At 39.9% G+C, this 23,351-nt stretch overlaps 1 protein-coding gene across 2 annotated transcripts in view; it reads right to left on the reverse strand.

The window, feature by feature from the left end:
* The window catches only part of IMPG1 (interphotoreceptor matrix proteoglycan 1), a 538,528-nt gene that overhangs the window by 420,052 nt on the left and 95,125 nt on the right, over positions 1 to 23,351 (reverse strand). For both annotated transcript variants that reach the window (XM_068281513.1, XM_068281514.1), the window contains exon 2: positions 16,781 to 16,999. In XM_068281513.1, the coding sequence (XP_068137614.1) occupies positions 16,781 to 16,999 (219 nt within the window). The remainder of the gene's footprint in view (positions 1 to 16,780; positions 17,000 to 23,351) is intronic.

Raw genomic sequence — 23,351 nt, forward strand, 5'->3', positions numbered from 1 at the left:
GGGGGGCTGGGTGCTGACTGGGTGCAGGCTTGCTGGGTGCTGACTGGGTGCAGGCTTGCTTATGGGTGGGTGCTGACTGGGTGCCGGCTTTCTAGGGGGGCTGGGTGCAGGCTTGCTTGGGGGGCTGGGTGCTGACTGGGGGTTACAGACCTCAGATCTGCGGCGACCAGTCCTCCGCTGATGAATCCGATCAGTCAGTGCCGCCCCCGCCGCTTGAACATCCACGTTATTGCAGGCATCAGCGCGTAAGCAGTGACAGAAGGTACGCACGCTACTCGCGCCCAGAGTACTCCACATGTGGAAGTGACGTCATTAGTCACTTCCGCATGTGGAGTACACTGTGCGCGAGTAGCGTGCGTCCTTCTGACACTGCTTATGCGCTGATGCCTGCAATAACGAGGATGTTCAGGCGGCGGGGGCGGCACTGACTGATAGGATTATTGCGAGAGGGGGGCGCAGGCAATGGCGGCAGCGGCTGGTGGCAGGTATGGCGCCCATAGCACAAGCCATACCTGCACGCACCCCACCTGGTGACGTCACATCCTTCTCCTTCTGCCTGGCGCCCCCCAATCTGTCTCTCATCGGCGCCCCGTTCAGCAGAACCGGCTGAACGGGGCTAGAAACGGCCCTGGTGAGGCATATTCAACCAGTTCTTATAATACCTTAAAAGGGGGAGAGCGATGGGCTCTGGGCGCAGGAAGAGAGGACCAGGAAGGCATTTAGAATCCAAAGCCTTCCCTCGGCATGGGTGAGTAACTTTTTCTTCAGTGTCGTGTTAGTATTGCTTTAAACAAAAGGCAGTTAGTAGTTTATATAATTCCAATACTCTGGGTTTTTATAAAGCACAAGTCATTGTAATTAGGGAAAGAACCTACCAAAAGGAAGAGAATATAAAAATAGCGGTGTATTTTAACTGCATAAGTAAAACATGTTATATGGTACACTGCTTAAAACACACAGGTTGTCTCTTCGCAGTAATACACAGCTGTTCAAAACAATAAGACACAACACGGAATTCAATAGACATTATGTTTCCATAATACAAACAGATGGATAAAGGAAATAATCCTTTTTGTGGAAAAACTGTCCACACCGGAGAGTTACAGCATTAGACAATCTTTAAATTTTACAATAATATTTCTTACAATACAAATACAAGACAACAGGGTAAGGTTATTGGGTTATGTTAGTGCTCCTGGAACTTATTTGAATCTGATTCTATATTGATTTCACCCAGATAGCTGCATTACCCTTCTGCATCCGCTATCTAAGTATATAAATATAGGTGGGGCCAGTGACCTAATATTGTTTAAACCGTGGATTTATGTAGAAAGACATTGGTGACAGCATCTCCTCAAACAGCACAGAAGAGAGCAGAGCAAAGCACTGCAAGCAAGCTGAGAAGATCCTTGTAACAAGATCAGAGATGAGTTAAAGAGAAACCGTAACCAAGAATTGAACTTCATCCCAATCAGTAGCTGATACCCGCTTTCCCATGAGAAATGTATTCCTTTTCCCAAACGGATCATCAGGGAGGTCTGTATGGCTAATATTGTGGTGAAACCCCCACACAGTGTGGTCCTGACAGTTTCTTGTCTGTGAACCTCATTGCATTGTAGGAAATACCAGCTGTTTACAGCTGTTTCCAACTGTCAAAAAAGCAAGCAGCATCTTCTTCCACTTACATCACCACCCAGCAGTAAAAATGTCACCATGTGATAAATGTCAGAATGTAAATCAGGGAGAGGAAAGATTTTACAATAGGCAAACTCTGACTAAATCATTTATACATAATTATTTATTACATTATTTTCACTGGAGTTCCTCTTTAAGATGAAATGGAGCCCTAGGGAAGGAGCTTTGGTTCCATGTTATGGTACTTTTGGTAATCTAAGGTGAAGAGGGGTTAGAGAAGGTGCAGATGAGTCCCTTGAAATCCACCAGGCCCCAGGCAGCTGCCCATAGTGCCTTGTAGATGTTTTTACTTGAGCAAGATGTACAAATACTTCTTTTAAAGGGAATTTGAAGTAAAAATAAACTTATGATATACTGATTTGTAAGTGTAGTACAACTAAGAAATAAAACATTATTAGCCCAGATATGAGTCTCATATTGTTTCCAGTACAGGAAGAGTTAAGGAACTTCAGTTGCTATCTATGCAAAATTGCTTCTTTGAGCTCTGTGACTTTGTAAAGTCATGGACAGCACTGTCTTTTGAAGCTCTTATCTCAACCGTCTCTCATTGTTTCTTCTTTGTTTATGGGTTTTCTGCAGAGAAAAGTTCAAAGAGACAATAGTCTACTCTGTGAAATAATGTAAAATGCTGAGTATATTGTGGAAACTGCAATTATTAGAAAATAATGCAATGTTATAAAAAAAAAAGCTATATATATAAAAATAAAAATATGACACTATTTTCTTTGCTACTAATGTTCTATTAATTATCCGTATTACACAACCAATTCACTATACCATGTTTTTTTTTCCCTTCAGTGTCACTTTAACATGGAAAAAGTAGTGTATCAAGGTAAGGGTTCTGCAGACAACCCTCAAAAGTATATAAAAAAAGAAGAAAATATTGTCAATGTCCCCGTGGTACTTATGGACTCCACTTTAAGCCTTTGTGATAAATATTTAAAGGGTCTGCTCAAACACTCCTTTTACCTCTTTAGCTGAGTAAGGGTGGATATATTAGGAAAATAGGTCATTGTGGGGGAAAGGGGTATGAGATGTTACAAGCTATGGGTTGTGTGGGGTAAAGGAGGGATTGGTTGTTACAAGCTATGTGTTATTGTATTGTTCAGGGGGTGGAGCCCACAGGTTCCACCTTCCTGGCCAATACCAGTCTTTATGGTAAATCAAGAGGTGGATAAGGCTTGGGAGGGGAGCTACATTTTTTGTTTGTTTTAATGCCTGGGATTTTTGCTCTACAGTACCTAAGCCTCAAGGTTTGGGTATCCAAATTAGATAATGAACATTGCTCAATTCATTGCACTAATTAACACATGAGATAAATGCAGAAATGACGAACCAGACATTCAATGGAATATAGTACTCATCACTCGTGAATGCATGGCTTGCTGTAATCCCCTTGAATTGACTTTAGAATCACTATCATATGCAGTCTATTATGTTTTGATGCTTCTTAGAATGAAATCATCAGGCATGGCTACATTTGTTGAAGGCACTTAGCTTTGTTGAGCCAAGATCATTCGGTTAGCTTTTAACAATGACTAGGCCGTTTCTACATTTGCAAAGTTGACCTTCAGAGACCATTCTCTGAGCTATCTGTGTCTACTAGGTTGTGTACTTTCAGTTAGTTGGGCTTTCTTCTTTTCAAGACTCATGTATGTGTCAGGGAAGGCTATATCAATACGGTACAAAAAAATGAAGTCTAGCAAACAAGCTAACAATTTCCTTTTTTCCTTCAAAAAATTTCCCACAGGTAGAGTTGGACGCACCAAATGTGAGGGAGCACTGGTAGCATATTTGTCTGAGGCTATCAATATACTCTCAAAAACTCAAACTGCTGATTTAGTCTGTAGAAAGTGTGAGGTAGGAAGTACATCCTTGTGTTTTTTTCTTTACTGTCTATGGTAGGTGCAAAGGTTTCAGTTTTATTCATCTAGTAAATTCAACCGCCTCTTAAATTAGACAGAAATTTAGTAGCGCATGCAGATAGCAGTTTCCATCCACAGAATATTTTCTACTAATCCCTGCTGATATTATGGCTTATATATTTGCTTATCTTCCGAAATCTGCTGGAAATACCTAATTAAATAAGCAATATTTACTTGCAGAGTTATTGAGTTGTATTAATGTCATCTTGTCTGATTTCAGATTTTTATTTTGACTCTTTTTTGAAATTATGTATAAAGCCCTTCTCTTGGTTGATATATATCTTGCGGAAAAGGTTGTAAAGCAGTATTCTCGGAATCTCTTCTTCCCTTCCTCTCTTCATGCCATAAACAGTACATAAATTACTGCTGGTTATTCCACCTTGCTGCATTCACATTCATTATTGGTTTACTTTGTAAACATGAAATTTTACTCATGTGCAGACCAGTAGGATAGGAGTTAGCACCATCTCAATACCTGAAATGACTGCTTCAGCCTTCCAGAACTTACTGCTGTGCGGAAGCATTTCACGGTGCTATCAAACCCTACAGCAATAGTGGCTGCCGGTATCAAGCATAGAGGGAAACCATGGGTATTGGAATATGTAAGTATGGTTCCCCAGCTCTGTTTATCAGCTCACTATGGCAGTCAGCTTTGGGGGAGGTGTGCTTTGCATGGGAAGGTGGCAAAGTCCCCCCCACACTAAGCACTGCTCTCAGTGCTGCTAGACATGAAGCCCTTCACACACTCCCTGTATAATTATGAATGCAGAGTTACTGCAATTATGTTTATTTACAGGATTCTGCAGCTCTTACATGGTGGGTAGTGGTGGGCAATTGATGGCTGCATAGGTTTGTAGTGTAATGAACAGTACAAAGATAGTGGTGGCAGCAATAATTAGTCAGACTTCTACTGAAATCTGAGTGTATATGTGGTACTGAAAGGTAAAGAAAATCCATAATTGTGTGCATTTGTATGTAAATACAGTATGTGAGGAGTGCAGTGGTGTGTGATCTATTGCCGCATATTTTTGTACTAATCGAACAGCATAATACTAGCTGTGATGGCATTCTCATCAGTATTCATCCAGTTTTCGTTGAAAACTAATTGAATGTGCAGAGCTGCGAAGTGGAACAGCAAATAAGTTTTCAAAAGTTATTTTGCTTCAAAACTCAGAGAACACTTTTTTTTTCAATGTGTAGGCTTACAGCTGAGCATAAATTTACTCTGCAGCCTGAGACAAGTGATTGTGTTTGGTATTCTGCCAAGGAGATGAAGGTTTGCAATTATCCAGTCAGACGCATGGGGCCATTTGCAATTCACTTTTTCACCTGAGTTTTCTCTTAGGAGATAATTTTTCATCTTTGATTTAAAATAACATTCCAGCACTTTTCCACTAAAAAAGTACCAAAAAGTCAGTGAAAAGGTACTATCAAAATAGTTTTGGGTATTTTCTTGCTCTCTGTTGGCTTGAAAGGCATTTTATTGACAAGTTTAAGTGAAAACTCTGGAGAAAAATGTAATTGCATATGGGCCACGGGGTCATATGCAGTTCACTTTTTCTCTTAAGTTTTCTCCTAGGTAATATTTTCTCACCTTAGAAATAATATAACCTTTAAGCTACCAGAAAGCAAGAAAATAATTTTTACACAAATTTTTCACCTGCTTTTGATATGTTTTTCAATTGCAGAATGATGAAAAGTTATTTTAAACAGAAGATGAAAAATTATCTCCTAATAGAATACTTAAGTAAAAAAGTAAATTGCTTATGGGCCATGGGCCCTTATTCAATTTACTTTTTCTCCTAACATTTCTTGTAGGTGATATTTTTACATCCTATCAATAAAATGCTTTTTTAAAGGAAAGGTTCGCGCAGACTATAAAATACAAACTGCACTTACCTGGGGCTTCTTCCAGCTCCTGGCAGTTGATCGGTGCCCTCCTCTCCCTCCGGGCGTCCAGTGGTGAAGAAGACCTCGCCAGGTCGGCTTCCAGGTCGGCTTCTGTGCGCTCCATGGCGGGGGGTCACGTGGTGTAGAGACGTCATCAGGTCTCTGCTGTGCAGGTGCAGAACTACTGCGCCTGCGCAGTAGAGACCAGATTACGTCACTTACACCACATGACCCGCTCCGTGGAGCGCACATGAAGCCGACCCGGAAGCCGACCTGGCGAGGTCGGCTTCTTCACTGCTGTACGCTGGGAAGGAGAGGAGCTGCGATGAGGGCACCGATCGACTTCCAGGAGCTGGAAGAAGCCCCAGGTAAGTGCAGTTATTTTTGTTATAGTCTGAGCGGATCTTCCCTTTAAGCAATCAGCAAGGAAGAAACATTTTTTGACAGTACCCTCCTGCTTTTCAATTGCTGAGTGCTGAAAAGTTATTTTACATGGAAGATAAAAAATGATCTCCTAGGAGCAAAATTATGAGAAAAGGTGAATGGAATAAGTGCCACTGTCTGTTCAGTCAGCTGACCACACCTTGTATTTTATTGTACTCAGGCCTACATGGCTGGATATTATACTGGTTAAGAGCTCTCCCTCTTTCATAGGAGACCAGGGTTCATATCTTGGCTCTTCTTGGTCATTAAGCTGCACCTATTCAGTAAAGAGACCTTGGGCAAGACTCCCTAACACTGCTACTGCCTATAGAGTGCACCCTGGTGGCTGAAGTTCTGGCACTTTGAGTGCCCCAGGAGAAAGGCACAATATAAATGTTCTGCGTCTTGTCTACATAATTGATAAGTTGTGAGTGCCCAAATTAGCTTCCACGATACCTTTTACAGATCGAGATTTGAATAATTAGTTGGAACAGTATGACCCTTCCCACTCTGTCATACTGAGGTAATAATTACAGCTGCATTGATGTACTTAGCCAACAGTATTGTCCTTCCCTTGTCACCATTCTGAATAATTATTTTCAGCCATAACCTTGGTCGCTTACTTTGTTTAGCAATGATGCATATTGTTTCCCCATGACCCAAGAATATCATTTGTCATGCAGGTCAGTGGGAGCATGAAGACCAGAATGTACAGCTAGCATTTAGGTAATGGAGAGTTTAGGAGATGTGTTCTGAATTATGACTTGGGGTGGCTGGATAGTATACTGGTTAAAGACACCTCCTATGACACAGGGGACCAGGATTAGAACCCTGGCTTGAGCCAGTTACCTATTCGGCAAGGAATCCTTGGGCAAGACTCCCCAATGCTCATGTGAGGCCTAATGAGGGCACCCTTAGCGGCTGCAGCTCACAAGCACTTTGAGTCCGACAGGAGCACTTAAAAGGCAACTCCCTGGCCCAGTGGAGCTGTGCAGTAACAAACAAGTGGGTCTATTTGGTATGTTTTGCTCTAAGAACAGAGTAAGCATATAGCTGCCCCCTTCAGTGGTGCTGTCTCTCCATATCTAGTGAATATAGTATTTTAAAAGAGGAGAGGAATTTCTGCTCCTCGCTACTTGGAATGCATCCCCAAAACACTGAAAGGCAAAGAGGATCATAGAAAGTGTACAGGGTAACTGTGTATAACCCAGTCTATTTTATTGCTCGCCAAAAGCCCTTGTGTCTAGGTGGGGTCGCATTAGTTTGCATATGTATGGATGAGTCATTCTATTTTATTTTTAAATTAATAGTAAAGAAGAAAATAAAAATTGGAGACCAACAGTGTTTTTTAAACATGACATAGTCACTGCTTGGTTGTAGAATAGCAGTTAGCACCAGCTTTTTGCAGGTCTAAACTCAATCCTATATGAGTCATACTGTATATGAGAAATATATGGAAAAGCTGTTTTCAATCATATACTAAACTGAATGAAAGAAATTTTGCATGGTTTAGGTATTTGTGATAATATATTAAAATGTCATTGAAATATAGCACAAAACTTTTCTTTATATGCACAGTACTAGTGAATGATGAGAAGCCTATTTATAAATGGAGAAAACAGGCAGTTCTTGAGAACCTTGCCATTATTTCTTCAGAATAACATCACTTTTCAGGTTGCTAGATTTAGAAAAGTAGCAATCAGCTTAAATGATCAGCAATTTTACGCTGCCTCACCAGTTTTGCATTAACAACAATTATCATATTTATAAAAAGGCAATCAACCTGATTGCCACTTTATTGATGGTCAAATTGCATTTACTACTTTCACTATGGTAAGAAAAGCCCTGATAGGTAACAAAAGGAAACATTGAAGTTGGTTTTGAACTCCAGATTTACCAGTTTGCTGCACGTTACCACTTTAGGAAGTAGCAGTGTGCAAGTGCAGTGAACATCAATGGGGCTTTGCACTGCTACTTTTTCTGATGGTCACAGCTTCACTCTAATGGTCACAGTAGATGATCAGTTATACTAGTGTTTCTCATGTGAGACCACAGACGGGGATACACAGCCAGGAGGGGATGCAGCGCAAAACGGGGGAGCAAGCCCACACATAGCAGTGGGGTCCACTCCTCCCCTCCCTCACCTTGGGCTTCCCGTCAGCGCTTCCCCCTCCAACACTCATTAATAGCAGCAGCGGCGGTGGCGGCATGGTAAAAGGAAAACACACTTGCTTCCGCGTTCCATGCTGGAGGTCCTTCTCTGTCAGTGATGACGCTACTTCCTGTTTATCAAGAAGTAGCGTCAGGCTCAGAGAAGATCGGACCTCCGGCGTGGAACGCAGATGTAAGTGTGTCGGAGGGGGAAGCGCTGACAGGGAGCCCAAGGTGAGGGGTGGGAGGAGTGGACCCCCCTCCCCGCTGTTATGTGTGGGCATTCTCCCCCATTTTGCACTGCGTCCCCCTCCTGGCTATACTGAGGGTGCCCATGCCTGACTAAACTGTGGGCACCCATGCCAGGCTATACTGGGGGCACCCATACCTGGATATACTGGGGGGCACTTATACCTAGCTATACTGGGGAACCTATACCTAGCCATACTGGGGGCACCTATACCTAGCTATACTGGGGGCACCTATATCTAGCTATACTGGGGGCACCCATGCCTGGCTATACTGAGGCACCCATTCCTGGCTATACTGGGGGCATCCATACCTAGCTATACAGGGGGCACCTATACCTAGCTATACTGGGGGCACCCATGCCTGGCTATACTGGGGGCACCCACTCATGCCTGGCTATACTGAGTGCACTTATACCTAGCTATACTGAGCACCTATACAAGGCTATCTATCTATACTAGGGGCACCTATACCTGCAGTGGGGGTATATATATATATATATATATATATATATATATATATATACAGTATATATATATATATATATATATATATATGTATATATATATATATATATATATATATATGTATATATATATATACACATATATATATATACACACTGTACAGACCAAAAGTTTGGACACACCTTCTCATTCAAAGAATTTACTTTATTTTCATTTTATTAGGAGTGATAACCATTGCACCACGCCGGTGAAAAGCCCCTTATCACGCCTAAACTCAGTTTAGGCGTGATAAGTTTAGGCGTGATCAGTTTAGGTGTGATAAGTTTAGCCGTGATAAGTTTAGATAAGTTTAGATCGCGCGCAAAGTTCTGTGCGCAAAGCAGCGCCATTAAACTTTGTGCAATGTTTCTCGCCCACCAGACTTTGCTAGCGCAAAACTTTTGATCAGCTGTGCACTGCAGTGCTAACCCAGTTGGTGCTATAGTTATCATGCCTAAACTTATCACGCCTAAACTTATCACGCCTTCATTTAATACGCCTAAACTTATCACGCCTAAACTGAGTTTAGGCGTGATAATGGCCTTTTCACCAGCGTGCTAAAAGTTTGCACCGCTTTGTGAATCAAGCCCTTGGTGTGAGTGCAATCTTAGCAACAAGCCCAGCATAGGCTATCACGGGCAATAACTAAGGGCACTCACCTTACTTTTGTACAAGGACTAACCAATCAGCAAGTAAAGGAATCCAAAAGAACCAATCAAGTAACAGCGTGTCAGCTGTCAGCTGACACACAAGGTATGCATGTGGCTACTGTTTACAGCGGCGGAGCGCGTACAGGGAACGCGTCCGCCACTTATCCAATGGGAGCTGAGCACCATGCGCTCCAGTGACATCAGAGCACAGCCGAGACCCAGAGGCTTGCGCCTCAGCGTGGGTCTCGGCATTCCGCCGCCATGAGCGGCCGAAGGACTTTACATGTCCATTGACAAAGCTTGAACATGTATGCTTATCGTGGCAAGTGGGGGTTGTGCTGGGTTGACATTGGGTGCTGCTGCATGGCCTGAAAACCATTTTGCTGTGCTTCTTCTAAGGCTCTGTGTGCATCCATTTTCAAACCTTGCCAATAAAATACTCTTAGGCCGGTTTCAAACTGCAATCGCGTCATGCCATAACGTCACAATATGAAAATCTCCATAGAATTTCATTGCACGGCGGTGGGGTGCGGTAAAAATATATCGCACCGCCCCGGGTCCCACCATTCAAAAATATGGTTTAAATAAGTTTGATATTACTTTTACCTAATTTTTAGTACTTTTTCCATTGCTAACTGCTGAAAAGTTATTTTTGGTAAGATGAAAAATTATCTCCTGGGAGAAAACGCAGAAGAAAAATTTCATTAGATCAGGGCCAATATCTGCTTTCAGACTGGCACTCTTTATAATAATAATAATCCGAACATTTGTATAGCACTTTTCTCCTGTCGGACTTTAAAGCACTCAAGAAGAGCTGCAGCCACTGGGACGCGCTCAAGAGGCCACCCTGCAGTGTTAGGGAGTCTTGCCTTGAATGCATACATTTGAAATCGATGCCGGTAGACTTGGACGCAGGATACAGCCGGTATATGGCTTATCCTGCTCCTGCACAAGTCTGGGCCGTGTTAATTACTATTCCCCTCTAGGCCGCCATGGATGGTGGGGAATGATATAATTCGGCTTCCAGTTATTGCTAGAGGCCGAATTATTGTGCTTTAACCATTTCAGCCCGCGGGGATTTTTCACCTTATGGACGAGAGGAATTTTCACCTGTCAGCGCTACTCCCTTTCATTCCCCAATAGCTCTATCAGTACTTATCACAGCAAGATGATCTATACCTTGTTTTTTCCGCCAGCAATTAGGCTTTCTTTGGGTGGTAAATTATGCTAAGAATTATTTTAATCTAACTGTATTATAATGGTAATAATAATAAAAAAATAAAAAATGCATTATTTTTCAGTTTTCAGCCATTACAGTTTTAAAATAATTAATGCTACCATAACTAAAATCCACACATTTTATTTGGCTATTTGTCTTCGTTATTTAAATGTTAAAATTATACCCCTAGTTTAATGTATGGTGACAATATTTTATTTGAAAATAAAGGTGCACTTTTTCAGTTTTACATCCATCACTAATTTTTAGCCCAATATTTATTCAATTTATGTCCTCTTGACATAAATAACCATTTATTTTTATTCCCCAAAGTTAGTAGGTGTGTTATACTATTTGGCCACAAGATGTCCCTACTGAGCAAAAATCCCATTAGCGTACAATGTACGCTAATGGGGATACAAGGTATCACTACATTGTAACCAGGGAAGTGACGTAGGCTTCCATCGGAAGCCTCCGATCACAGCAGCGGCGGGGAAGTTATGAATGGAAACATTGTTTCCATTCATAAATTTAACGATCGGGCGGCGGAAACCGGCGGAAATCGCAGCGGGAGATAGCGCGGCGGCTCCATTTACAGAATAAACACTGTTTTTGAACAAAAACAGTGTTTATTCTCGGCGGACATCCTCGGATTGGCACAGGGGACTTTTGTCCCCTGCAGCCAATCCCCTCTGCTAGCAGCAGCAGCGCGATCACGGGCATCTGCCCGCACGATCGCCTGCAGACCACCCAAACTGCAGGGACATGACCAGCGCGTCCCTGCGGCTCTAGCACTTGCCGCTGCGGACGTGAAGCTCACGTCCGCGCGGCTGAAAAGGTTAAAAGCAACTTCAGCTCTATCTTCTGACGGCGCTGACGTTACTCACTGAGCACTGCTATAGCTGTAATTCCTATTACAGTCTATTACAGTCTATTACAGTCTATTACAGTCTATGGTGGCCAAAATCTTCCTGCGCTGAAAAGCACTGCTCCGCCTTGAACGCCTTACTGAATTATTACTGACCCTAACCTGGAATCAAACTCTGTTCTTCCATGTCTAAGGCGGTGCCCTTAACCAGTACACTATCAAGCCACTATAAATAGGATCTTTAGAAAATCAGCTGCACAGGGAGGAATATTCCTTTCTATTTAAAACGTTTTAGAACCTTTGGTGATTTATTTGTGATTATGTGTGTTACGGTTGTAAAACAGATATTATGGGTAGATTGTCAGAGATATTGGTAAGGAGGAATCGTACACTTTTCTTTTTTTTTTTCTTCAACAAAATGAAATGCTTTAGAAACCTGCTCTTTGTAGTCTGTAAACATATATTTGTACATTAAAGCAAACCTGCTTTTTGTTTTACTTCATTTTATGCTTTACTGCTTTATTTACTTCAATTAATAATTCTCTTATCTCACCAAGAAATGTGCGGTTTGAAAATAAAAGTGCCTTCTTACACTGCCTGCAGTCTCTAATGGCATAACATGTTCTCAAAACTCCTGCATCTACCAAGTGACAAATATATGAAATTACAGTATAACTGCTTAATAGTGGACATCAGTCCTCCCAATGACATTGCCAGACTAGAAGGATGACTCTCTGGGATGGAACTTTTCCTTCCTGGATCGATATGATTAGTTGTGGGCACACTGCTAGAGGAATAAAGAATTGTGGATTGTCTGTCTCATTTCAGGAACCGAGATAGATCAGGGGTACATATTTAGGAATATACACAATCAATACAGTTCAAGGGGTTATTGCCCATGCTCCATTTTCCTCAGTATGCATTAAATAACTCATGGTAACAAATTCTCACAAAATATTTATACATGGCCGTGATAAAAACCAAACAGGGGCAGTAATATAAAGTATAGCACTAAACATTGTAGTTTAAACACATGTCAATGTGGTATTGGTCATTTGCATAAAATGTCAGCATAAAACATTTTTTAAGCTATGCTGACATTATAAATGTACTTTCTACTTGAAATAAGTGAAAAAAACAGTATTTGATTTCGCAAGCAGGGAAAGAAAAGGAAAGTGAGCTCTTTTGGACGTTCTGTGGTACCCCAAAATACATTATCCCTGACAGCAATGAGCAAAACAATTCTAACATGAACATTTCCACTGACTTAAAGGACATCCGAGGTGACGTGACATGATGAGATAGACCTGTGTATGTACAGTGCCAAGCACACAGATAACTATACTGTGCTTCTTTTTTCCTTTCTCTGTCTGAAAGAGTTAAATATCAGGAATGCAAGTGACAGTTTCTGTCTGGGTCGGGACTGGATCAGGCTATAATGTAACCATCATTGATAAGGAATTACAGCTATAAAACACTTTCCTTGCAGTAAATGACTTCTGAGAGCAGAAAAGAGATACAAGTGTCAATAGTTCATAGATTTTAGCTCTGGCATACTTCAATGCATGTGTCATTAAGCAGAGACAATGAAACAGTAAAAAATGTAAAAAGTAGATTTAAATCTTACTAATATTATAAATGTGAAAGTTTGGATGTTTGTTACTCAATCACGCAACAATGGCAGAATGAATTTGAATTACATTTGGCACACACATAGTACGTTACCTGGAATAATATATAGGATGTTTTTTACCCCCATAACCAAAACGTGGGCAAATACAAAGACAAATTTCACTGGGAAAATGTAAAGTGCAGCCATTCTTACATTGTTCTGAAACTTTGAACAGTTGGTCACTGGGTGACTGGGATTAATATTCAGAAAAGTGGATGGAGCCTCCAAAGCCAATCAAAAGTCATCTATTGCGTTTCAAGGGGAACATTTAATTGCTGCCATTCTTGCAATGTTAATGGCACAAGCCTCAAACCTGGTACAGTTGGGTCATTGGGTGACTGGGGTTCAAATTCAGAAAAGGGTGTGGAGCCACAAACAGCAAATCAGATTTGTTTCATTCCAATGCAAATTATTGATGCGAAAGACCACAAAGCTCACAAACTAGGCCATTGAGTAATTGAGTAATTGTAACTATGTAACTGTGTGTGTTAGGATTAGAAAAAGTGGGTGCAGCCAACACCAGCCAAATACATACCCGGGAAATGCCGGGTCATCAGTGGGTGGAGACAAATACAAATTTCACTGGGAAAATGTAAACTGCAGCCATTCTTATACTGTTTATGGTAAGGTTCTCAAACTTTGCACAGTTGGTCACTGGGTGACTGGGATTAATATTCAGAAAAGTGGGTGGAGTCTACAAAAGCCAATCAAATTGGCTTTTGTAGGCTCATTTTCAGGAGGAATTGTAATGGATTGCGGAGACACCGCCGCGTGGTCTGACAGCGGGGCGGCTGTCTCCGTGTTCAGACCGGCGGTTTCCGCACAGCAGCATGCACCTGGTGTGTCTGAGCCTAGTATTGCACACAGATGGAGAGCTACGCACGCACGCGCTAGGAGGCAGGACCTTTATGCCAATAGGAGAGGGATCAGCTGATCAGGACGATCAGCTGATCCCAGCGTAGTAGGTGATTGGCTAAGTGAGGCTGGGCGGCACTGAGGAGCGCTGCTCTATATATACTTCTTGCCTGTCAGTTGCTGGTTGTCTGCCGTTGCGAATACTTACGTGTGAGCACTCAGACCAGTCAGATCCCACAGTTTGTTAGAACCAGGAGGACCTGGGGATTCACACTTAGCCAGAATACGTTTGTGTTTATGTTAGACCAGTTTCAGGGCGTTGAGACCACGGACCTCACACCCAAGCTTAGGGATACTGTGTCATTGCTGTGCTATACTTTAGACCAGTTCCAGGGTGTTGAGACCACGGACCTCACACCCAAGCTTAGGGATACTGTGTCATTGCTGTGTTATACTTTAGACCAGTTCCAGGGTGTTGAGACCACGGACCTCATACCCAAGCTTAGGGATACTGTGTTATTGCTGTGTTATACTTTAGACCAGTTCCAGGGTGTTGTGACCAAGGACCTCACACCCAAGCTTAGGGATACTGTGTCATTGCTGTGTTATTCTTTAGACCAGTTCCAGGGTGTTGTGACCAAGGACCTCACACCCAAGCTTAGGGACTCCGTGTCATCACTGTGTTACTCTAGACTAGTTCCCGGGTGTCGAGATCAAGGAGCTCACACCCCAGTCTAGGTCTCTGTTATTTTTATATGTTATGACTTTTTGCTCTGTCGACCACTCTCTTGATCTCTGATTCGGTACCTCTGCATATCTGTCTACCTGTTGCCAGACCCTGCCTGTAACCGGTTACCGAATCAGTCTTCTGTCTCTGTACTTCATCTGCTCGTGTGTTGCCGACCTGGCCTGCCCGACTATCCTAGCTGTCACTCTCCCTGAGTGCTCAGTCTATCAGTATTAGCAGTGACACCATTCCATCAGGTGTCAGCTGCCTGCAACCAGGACTCCCGCTCCTCAGAGAGTCCGGCCTGTTAGCAGCCAGTGGTCCCATCCTCTGGCTGCAGTACAGTTCACCATCTAATACTGTTATCCCTGGTTACCAGGTCCTCACTATCAAGAGATAGTTTCTGTACTGCCCAGGACCACCTGCCCTTCAGGTGGCTCTTGGCCGAGTATCTTATATCTCCTGCTCCTCGGGAGATAGCCTCCAGTTCATCTAACACATTTACTCATTAGGTGTCCAGAGGTTAGTCGTACTTGTATTATTGGTGATTCTGCAGATCATCCATAATCGAGTATACATCTGTATTGTTGATGATTCTGCAGATAATCACCAATCAGATTCTCTCTGTGTGCTGACACCGATCGTTACAGGAATATTTAATTGCTGGCATTCTTGCACTGTTAATGGCACAAGCCTCAAACCTGGTACAGTTGGTCATTGAGTGACTGGGGTTCAAATTCAGAAAAGAGGGTGCAGCCACAGCCAGATTTGTTTCATTTCAATGCAAATTATTGATGCCAAAGCCCGCAAAGCTCACAAACTAAGTCATTGAGTAATTGTGTGTTAGGGTTAGAAAAAGTAGGCGGAGATGACACTAGACAAATACATACCTGGGCAACGCCGGACCATCAGCTAGTAAAAAATAAAACTGTGGGATATCTAGAAAAGTCATTTTTAGGAGGAGGATAGATACAATTGTTCATCTCATAAGTTTATTTTCACCTCAGATGTCCTTTAAGAAGAGAGGGAATTTGAGCCAATCAAAGGCAGCAAGCTAAAAAGCAGCTATATATTTTTATTGGTTCAATTTAGTTAACTCCTTTGGTTAGCTGACTTTTAAATACATGAAGCAGTGCTATATCACATTGTTCTGCAATACAATGCAGTGCAATGTGTGACAGTATTGTGTATTGCATGCTATGTGGATGCATTGTACTGCAATGCTTTATGTCCAGTGTAAATTAGCCCGAAAACAATAGACTGTTTTTCAGTTGTGTCTATTATTTAAAGTGACAGCAACCTTTATTTTTGTAACAGAAGTTGTGGCTTGAATGGGACTATTCCCCTGATAATCATGATTTTATCAAAATGAAAACAATGTCTTCCTTTTACCTCACTCTTAAACTATAGTGATGCAATCTACGGTAGTTTTTTAGACCAACCTTCTTGAACGTGTGTGTATATAATAGGTATGGTTTGTATTAAAATGGAACTCCAGTGGAAATTCTAAACTTATGGTCAGTAAAGAGAAAAGGGTATCTCTCTAGTGATACTTCTGTACATAGTTGACTTTTTCTACTTCTGCTCACTCCTTGTCTCGTGTAGTCTCTGTTTCAGGCCACCAGATTATTCCCTAATGCCAAGGGGATGGATCGCCTATGGCTGTGATCAGTGAAATTGATTTCTGTGCTGAAGCTGATGATTGTCAGAGGGATTACGTTACCTTGGATGAAGTCATCTGAGAAACTGTGAGCAGTTACATAACAAGAGAGCAGAAGGGCACAACCTTTTCTCTTTTCCTTTGCAGCCCAGGCATCACTCTTTAAGTTATTACATAAAAACAGTTTCAGTGAAATGGCTTTAGTTATTTGATGGCTTCAGGTTTTTGTACAAAAATAACATGCAGAAACAGAAACACAATACATGGTTTTATCCAAGTCATTTCGGATTTACCTCTTAGTTTGTAGTATGCCAGGTGGCTGGCAACAATTTGCTTAAGTGATTCTTGCGGGCAAACTTTCACTCCTGTTGGAAAAACCGTGGATCTCTTTGTTCTTCTTTTCATATCAAACAGTCTTCTCATTGTTGACATTCTAAAAATCGGCTTAAATGATTTTGACGTTGAAGCAGCTGACGCAATGCCATTTTCTTGCCTTGATTTAACTGAAATTTCTGAAAAACAAATAGAAATAAAAGAGTTTCTGTTGACAGAGCTATACTGGTTACAGTGAAGAATGTTGTCTTGCTTATTTTTTTTAAAAAATAAAGATATATGCACATTAAATAAATATGTTATTTATGACTCAGTTTATGAAGCCATGCACTGGTAAAATCTGATTATCTAAGTGATAAAAAGAAAGAAAATGCAGATTCTGACAAAAATGTACCACTAAGTACAGTGATCTTTTAGAAATGAATAAAAGAAAAATAGTACAAATCTCTTCCATCAGTGTTTACCAGGTCTCATCTGTCAACTGAAACAAAGAGTCTAGTAGTTATGCTAAAGCTCTCTGTACAAAAGCAACTACTAAAGCTTTCATGGCTCTGCAAAACAGCCCAGTACTAGCAAATTAAGCCTCATTCCAGTCACAAGAAGTAGTCTCATGTCACATAAAAAAAAAAACCACAGATATCACACCTGTACAAATAAAGAGTAATATCCATACAGTAGCAATATATGTAGGTAATCTTTTATTTTTCATTACAAACCCCAACATATTGTTTACTGAATATTATAGCAGAATTTGGGGAAGTTGGCAAACCGTCATACATAAAAATCAGCAATTTATGTATTTTTTTGACTTTTTTCTTAACAAATGTTTGGTTACTTTGGGTGGAAGGATTTGGAAAGGAATAATTGTATAAAGGAATTATTAAAATATATATTTTAACTGTATTTTTTTCCACTACTAGATGGCGCTAGAAACACTATCCTGGGTTACCAGGAAGGGTTCAATTTTTTCCCCCTTACTACCTAGTAGAGATGGTCAAGGAGATGTGAAAAATTTCAACATGCATGTAAATTTCTTGCAGCTTGAAATTGGACAAGTCAAATTAACTTCCTGGCAGTTTAAAGCACCATACAATTTGCATGAAATTTGCAAGCAAGCCAGATTTTTGGGGATCTCATTGACAAATCTCTACTACCTAATGAAATCAGTGGCACTGACTGACACAGTGCCAACCATATTTTCAACAGATATGATAGCCTTCAAGAAATGGTGTGGATTAATAGACAACAGTTTGTTTCTACGACCCCTGAATCTTTTCCATCCTCTCCATTCCAATCTCTAACATATTTCAGTTTTTATTTATCTTAGACATCAATAAAAACAATTTTAAATCACCAAAGGAATGAATACTGCCTTATAATTTTCTGTAATTAAATGTACCTGTTTTTTTTTAAATTAAATTTCCATTAAATGAGCAGTTCATTAGAGTAATTATCTGGTCCAGACTAGAGAGAAATAACTTTTGTTGGAAAGGAATTAAACTGATACAAATGCCTGAAGCAAGTGGCATAATTTAATTTATTTTATATTTTACAGTACATTGCCTTAGTATTGGTTGGGCTTGGAGCTCTTCAAAACTGGAATACGTTGCATGGTATGGTTTATAGATAATTTTACAAACTGCCAACAATAATAAGAGTTTGCTGCCTGAGGAACAGGAAAATAAATTGTATTTGGTATACTTTGCTTTACACATCAGTGTCATTAAAGGTGAAGCCTTCACATTTAAAAAGTATTGTTTTGCTATCCATATGAATTTTGCTTACTGCTTATCGTACATAAAAAAATAAAACAGCTTCTAAAAAAAGAGCTTCTCATATGACCCTGTAGATCATGAGCCGTCAAGCACAACAACAACAATATCGAATTATAAATGTAACTTTGCTTAAAATGAAGATCTCTTGGATAGTTAGAGCTAGCCTTTTGTGTATTTACTTTGCTGTTGCTGAATTTGAAGATTCAAGATTCTTCCAAACCATAGAAGAGAAATGAAGATGTAGGTTTCTTTAAAACCATCTTAAGCCATTAAATAGTACTCTCCCAAAATGATCGTTTATGATCGTTTTGGGTGCCAATTTAGGAATGAGAGCTGTACAGATAATCTGTTTGACTGTTAAACTAGCACCCTGTTCTCATCTATTGAGATTGGTGTGAGGAGGCAGAACGAGTGGTGACCCATGGCAGGAATGCAATAAAATAAAAATAGCAGTCAGACAACTTGTCTGATTGCTGAAAGGAACGCCAGTGATATTAGGGGTCTTCTGTCAACACTATGCAATACGTTTATTCACAGCATATATTGAATTGGATTTCACTGACACTCTATAATGCAAACTGCCTTAACTGGGACCCTGAACATTAATTCAATATGTGGCCCTATTAAAAGAAGATAGCATAGCAATGTTTTTTTTTATATAGTAGTAAAACCTTGCTGCTGACGATGAGCGAAAATGCAGAATATTTTTTTTTTGCATTCATTTGTGCGAAAATAATGTTAAATTTGAAAATGCCATTGAAAATAATTCTTGTTTTTTTGCATTTTTTGCAAATTTTAGCACTAAAATTAAACAATTTTACGAATTTTTACCCTAAAATAAATTATTTTGATGCACAAATGGCTTTGCCGAAAACTTGCAAGCAACACTGCGGACCATATCCTGCTGCTTTACTGGTCACTTTTTCAGCCCTCACATTTACTATACTGGCTTGAACAAACTCTTGTGATGCCATTTTAAATTACGACTTATTTTAAAAGTTTAAATGAGCATTTTTTTTAAGAATAAAGAAACAGAACAGTCAACATTGCAATGTGTTCAGAGACAGTGTAAGCATAAAACTGTGCATATTAGCCATTAATCATTCATCTTGGGAGAGACTTAGTAATGTATATCCAAAAAAACTACACAATACACCATAAGAGGATATAAGTATGGGGAAAAGACATCTTATGAGTGACAAAGCATATCTGTATCCATTCATAACAAGGCTTCTTATCTGGTCCCTAGAAGTCTATCTCTTATCAGATCCTATAATGCCAGACCCGGAGTATCTAGCCATGGGCACCATATGTTTTTTTACATTTATGCAGTGCACCCCTATGAGCATAAATTATTTTTTCCAATTTCAGATAAGCATTCATATGCATTGTCCGTTGTTATATAGCGTGGGGAAGAGGATATTTCCAATGCATTAGAGAAAGTTTACATGCTCAAAATAAACAGCACTGAACCAAAAGCTAATTCAATATTCTGCAACAAACCCAGTACGCATAATAGGGCAGTCTTAAGGTTGCCACACACAATACAATCAAATAATTCAATTTTACGTTAATTCGCTAAATATGATCGGATCTTTTGAAAAAAAATCGAAAGCTTCTTTTTTCATTCAACTAAAAATCCGATCGTGTATCCCATTTTTTCGATTTTTATCGAACGGGAATGCTGGAAATTTTTCTTCAGGTTTTCTAAAGATTATATGGTGTGTGTTAGATTGTCAATTTCTTAATATACACACCCTAACAATTTTCTAAGAGTTTCCAATCATTTTTATCATAATTGGGGAAAATGTGTGTGATACATTGGTCATATTTTTGCAATGTTACAATCAGTCAGAAAAATTGATTGCAATTCTTGAAATGAACAGATATTTCAAAAAAAACTGTATGGTGTGTGGCCACCTTTAGGCAGATGTGTAGTCAAAACACTGTCTAATAAACTAAGAACTGTATTCAGTTCCTATGCAATTTGGGAAAGTGCATGGCATAAGAAGCAAATCTCCATGATCCCACTTGCAACATGGATAGTCGGGGTCTTTTCTCCTATTCATAGAGTACAAACGTTTTCGGGTTAGACATGTCCTATGAATTATATTAAGTTGAGACTTTTTTTGAGAGGTGTTAGTAGTCAGATGGAATCATCTGTAATATATTTTTGCATTCTTTACTTGTATTATCTATTTCTCAAGACCTGTGCTCAAAGCATTTCAAAGTATAATTTTCCAAATACAAAGTCAACAACATTGCATAGCATGAGAATATAATCTCCTGTCATAGAGTGGATTGACTGATAAGAATAAATATAGGAGTTCGAGCTGGCTTCAGGTGGAAGGACAACTGCTGAACCCTCAGAGCATGCTGAAGCTGAGCATACTGAAAGGATAACAGCATTTATGGGCCAACCTTCAATAACTGCACAAAATCAGCTAGGGGTCTAAGCTTACTATTTGCCACAATCACGTGTGTATGTGAAAGTCCCTTCCTGGACTTTCCCTTCAAAAAGGTCAAAGATGCTAGCTCAGAGTGACTATTAGCACAAAGAGGGCAGTATATAGTGCAAGTTTGCACATCCTGCATACACCTAATCCTGTGCCACACCTTTTGCATAAGAAACACAGTGAGTACCTTTAAAGCTAAAGTTTTGCTTGCCTTTGCTTCCAAAGGATCATAAAGGGCCTAAAATCCAAGGAATTGATTAAGCAGAGATCTAGAAGAATCTACCAAATCCAGTGACTCCCATTTATGAATTTGTGTACTTCTGAAGTCAGCAAATAGACCCAGGAATTGCGCAACGCGAGACCACCTTCATCTTTAGGGTACTGTAGATATTGTAATTTATTCCTGGCTCTATCCTGTCCCCAAACTACATTTCAAGATATTCCGTTTTTTGTGTTGAACAGTTTAACTTTTTTAATGTACAAGATCTGAACCTGATAATCAGCTGTTACAAAGTGTTTAAAGGCCACTTCTTTTGGAAGTCAGGCAACTTACAACTTAGAATTGGAGGATTCATGCAAGCGAATTGAGCTTTTGATCACCACTTTAGGATAATTGTGCACTTATCACTGATAAAAAAAAGTAGATACTATACTCAAAAAAAGGGAATCTGATGATGATTAAGGAAGAGAAATCAGTTCACCGCTGGTGGAACAGATTTCACCATCCAACACTTGCATGTGCTCTCTATATTGTTTAATTAGGTGTTTCTGCTGATATATATATATATATATATATATATATATATATATATATATACTGAATTGTGAAGGAAGCCACAAAGTGTATATTATTTTAAAGGGTAATTTAATTAGGTTGACTATCGCACATCTGCTATATGAATCACTGTTCACCTGTAACATGTTCAGCTATGATGTGTACCTTTATAACATGTTTACCAGTTATTTTCCCCATATAATGGGATTGTTGGGTGTATTATACACATACTTTATATATATACACCGTATAACGAAACACATAATTACTGAACATAATATAGAGAAGTACATGATGGCTGGACCTGTTATGGGGGACATATGATTGCTGAAGATATTGTTATGTTCTCTTTATCATGATACATAGTTAAATAGGTTTATAAAAAAGACATAAAAATTGTTTGCTGCAATGGCATATTCCGAAATAATTTACAACTAGCATGTGGCTACCTATAACATGATCAGAAATTATACCCCATAAGATGTCTGTCCATTGTCCAACAGTCATGTGACTTTGGAAAGGTAGATGGACATAAGAGCCATATCATGGGACAGGATCCAACACTGCAGAAGCAAATAATATGTAGACTCCAGTGCATGTCCCTGCGCTAAGCCTGAATTGTAGGGTGGCTGACAATAAAGTAGAGAAAAATACGCAGGCATTGAGGAGTAAACTGTGATTTGACACCATAAAGCTCAAAGTCTGAGTCTCTCTGAATCTCCATTTAGCTTGCTTTTACTTAGAAATGGCACTGGCCAACATTCAATAAACACATTGAACTGTTAGTAGCCACATTTTTAGATCTTTGTGCAATAATGTCGCATAATTCAATGATGATGATGATTTGGCAATCATCATGGAGGATGATATTACAGTGTGGCATTCCCACACAGTATCTAACGGCTCCCCCAACTTCCTTAGGGCTCACAAATGTTCACTCTAAAAAAGAGACACCAGAAAGGGATAAATAGAGCTACTAGACAGAAGCTTTAATTATATTTGAGATTTTTGTATTGGCCACAGTCTATTTTATAGAACTGCCTTTGAACTGATATTCTTGGCAAGCCAGTGAAAGTGTTTTTGTAATATGTTCAATCAACATCTGCACTTTGGAGCTTCCAGTGAGTGATGTGTTCTTGAACCAAAGAATTTACAAGAATACTGAGAAAAGAGCTGTACAAAGGAGACAGATAAGCAATAAGGATAAAGGTATTAAGTAGATGGAAAGAGAATAAATCACGCAGTCTACGAAAAGCTATTGCAGCTAGATAAAGATGGATGAGCACACACATTACAAATGTATAAATGAGAATGTACAGAGCAGGAAAAGAGGTAAATATGAAGAAAACTAAAGGAAATCTAATTGAGAATTGAAAGTAAAGCCCATTTTAGCCTTCTATTTAATGTCAGTAAACTTGCCAGTGATGAAACTGTAACCTGGTTTAGTCACATTTAACAGATTATTAATGTATAAATCAAGGGTTGTGTTACATTAAACTGTAGTCAGACAAAAAAATAGATAAAT

Source organism: Hyperolius riggenbachi, chromosome 4 (genome assembly GCF_040937935.1).
Source record: "Hyperolius riggenbachi isolate aHypRig1 chromosome 4, aHypRig1.pri, whole genome shotgun sequence".
In the NCBI taxonomy this organism is placed as follows: domain Eukaryota; kingdom Metazoa; phylum Chordata; class Amphibia; order Anura; family Hyperoliidae; genus Hyperolius; species Hyperolius riggenbachi.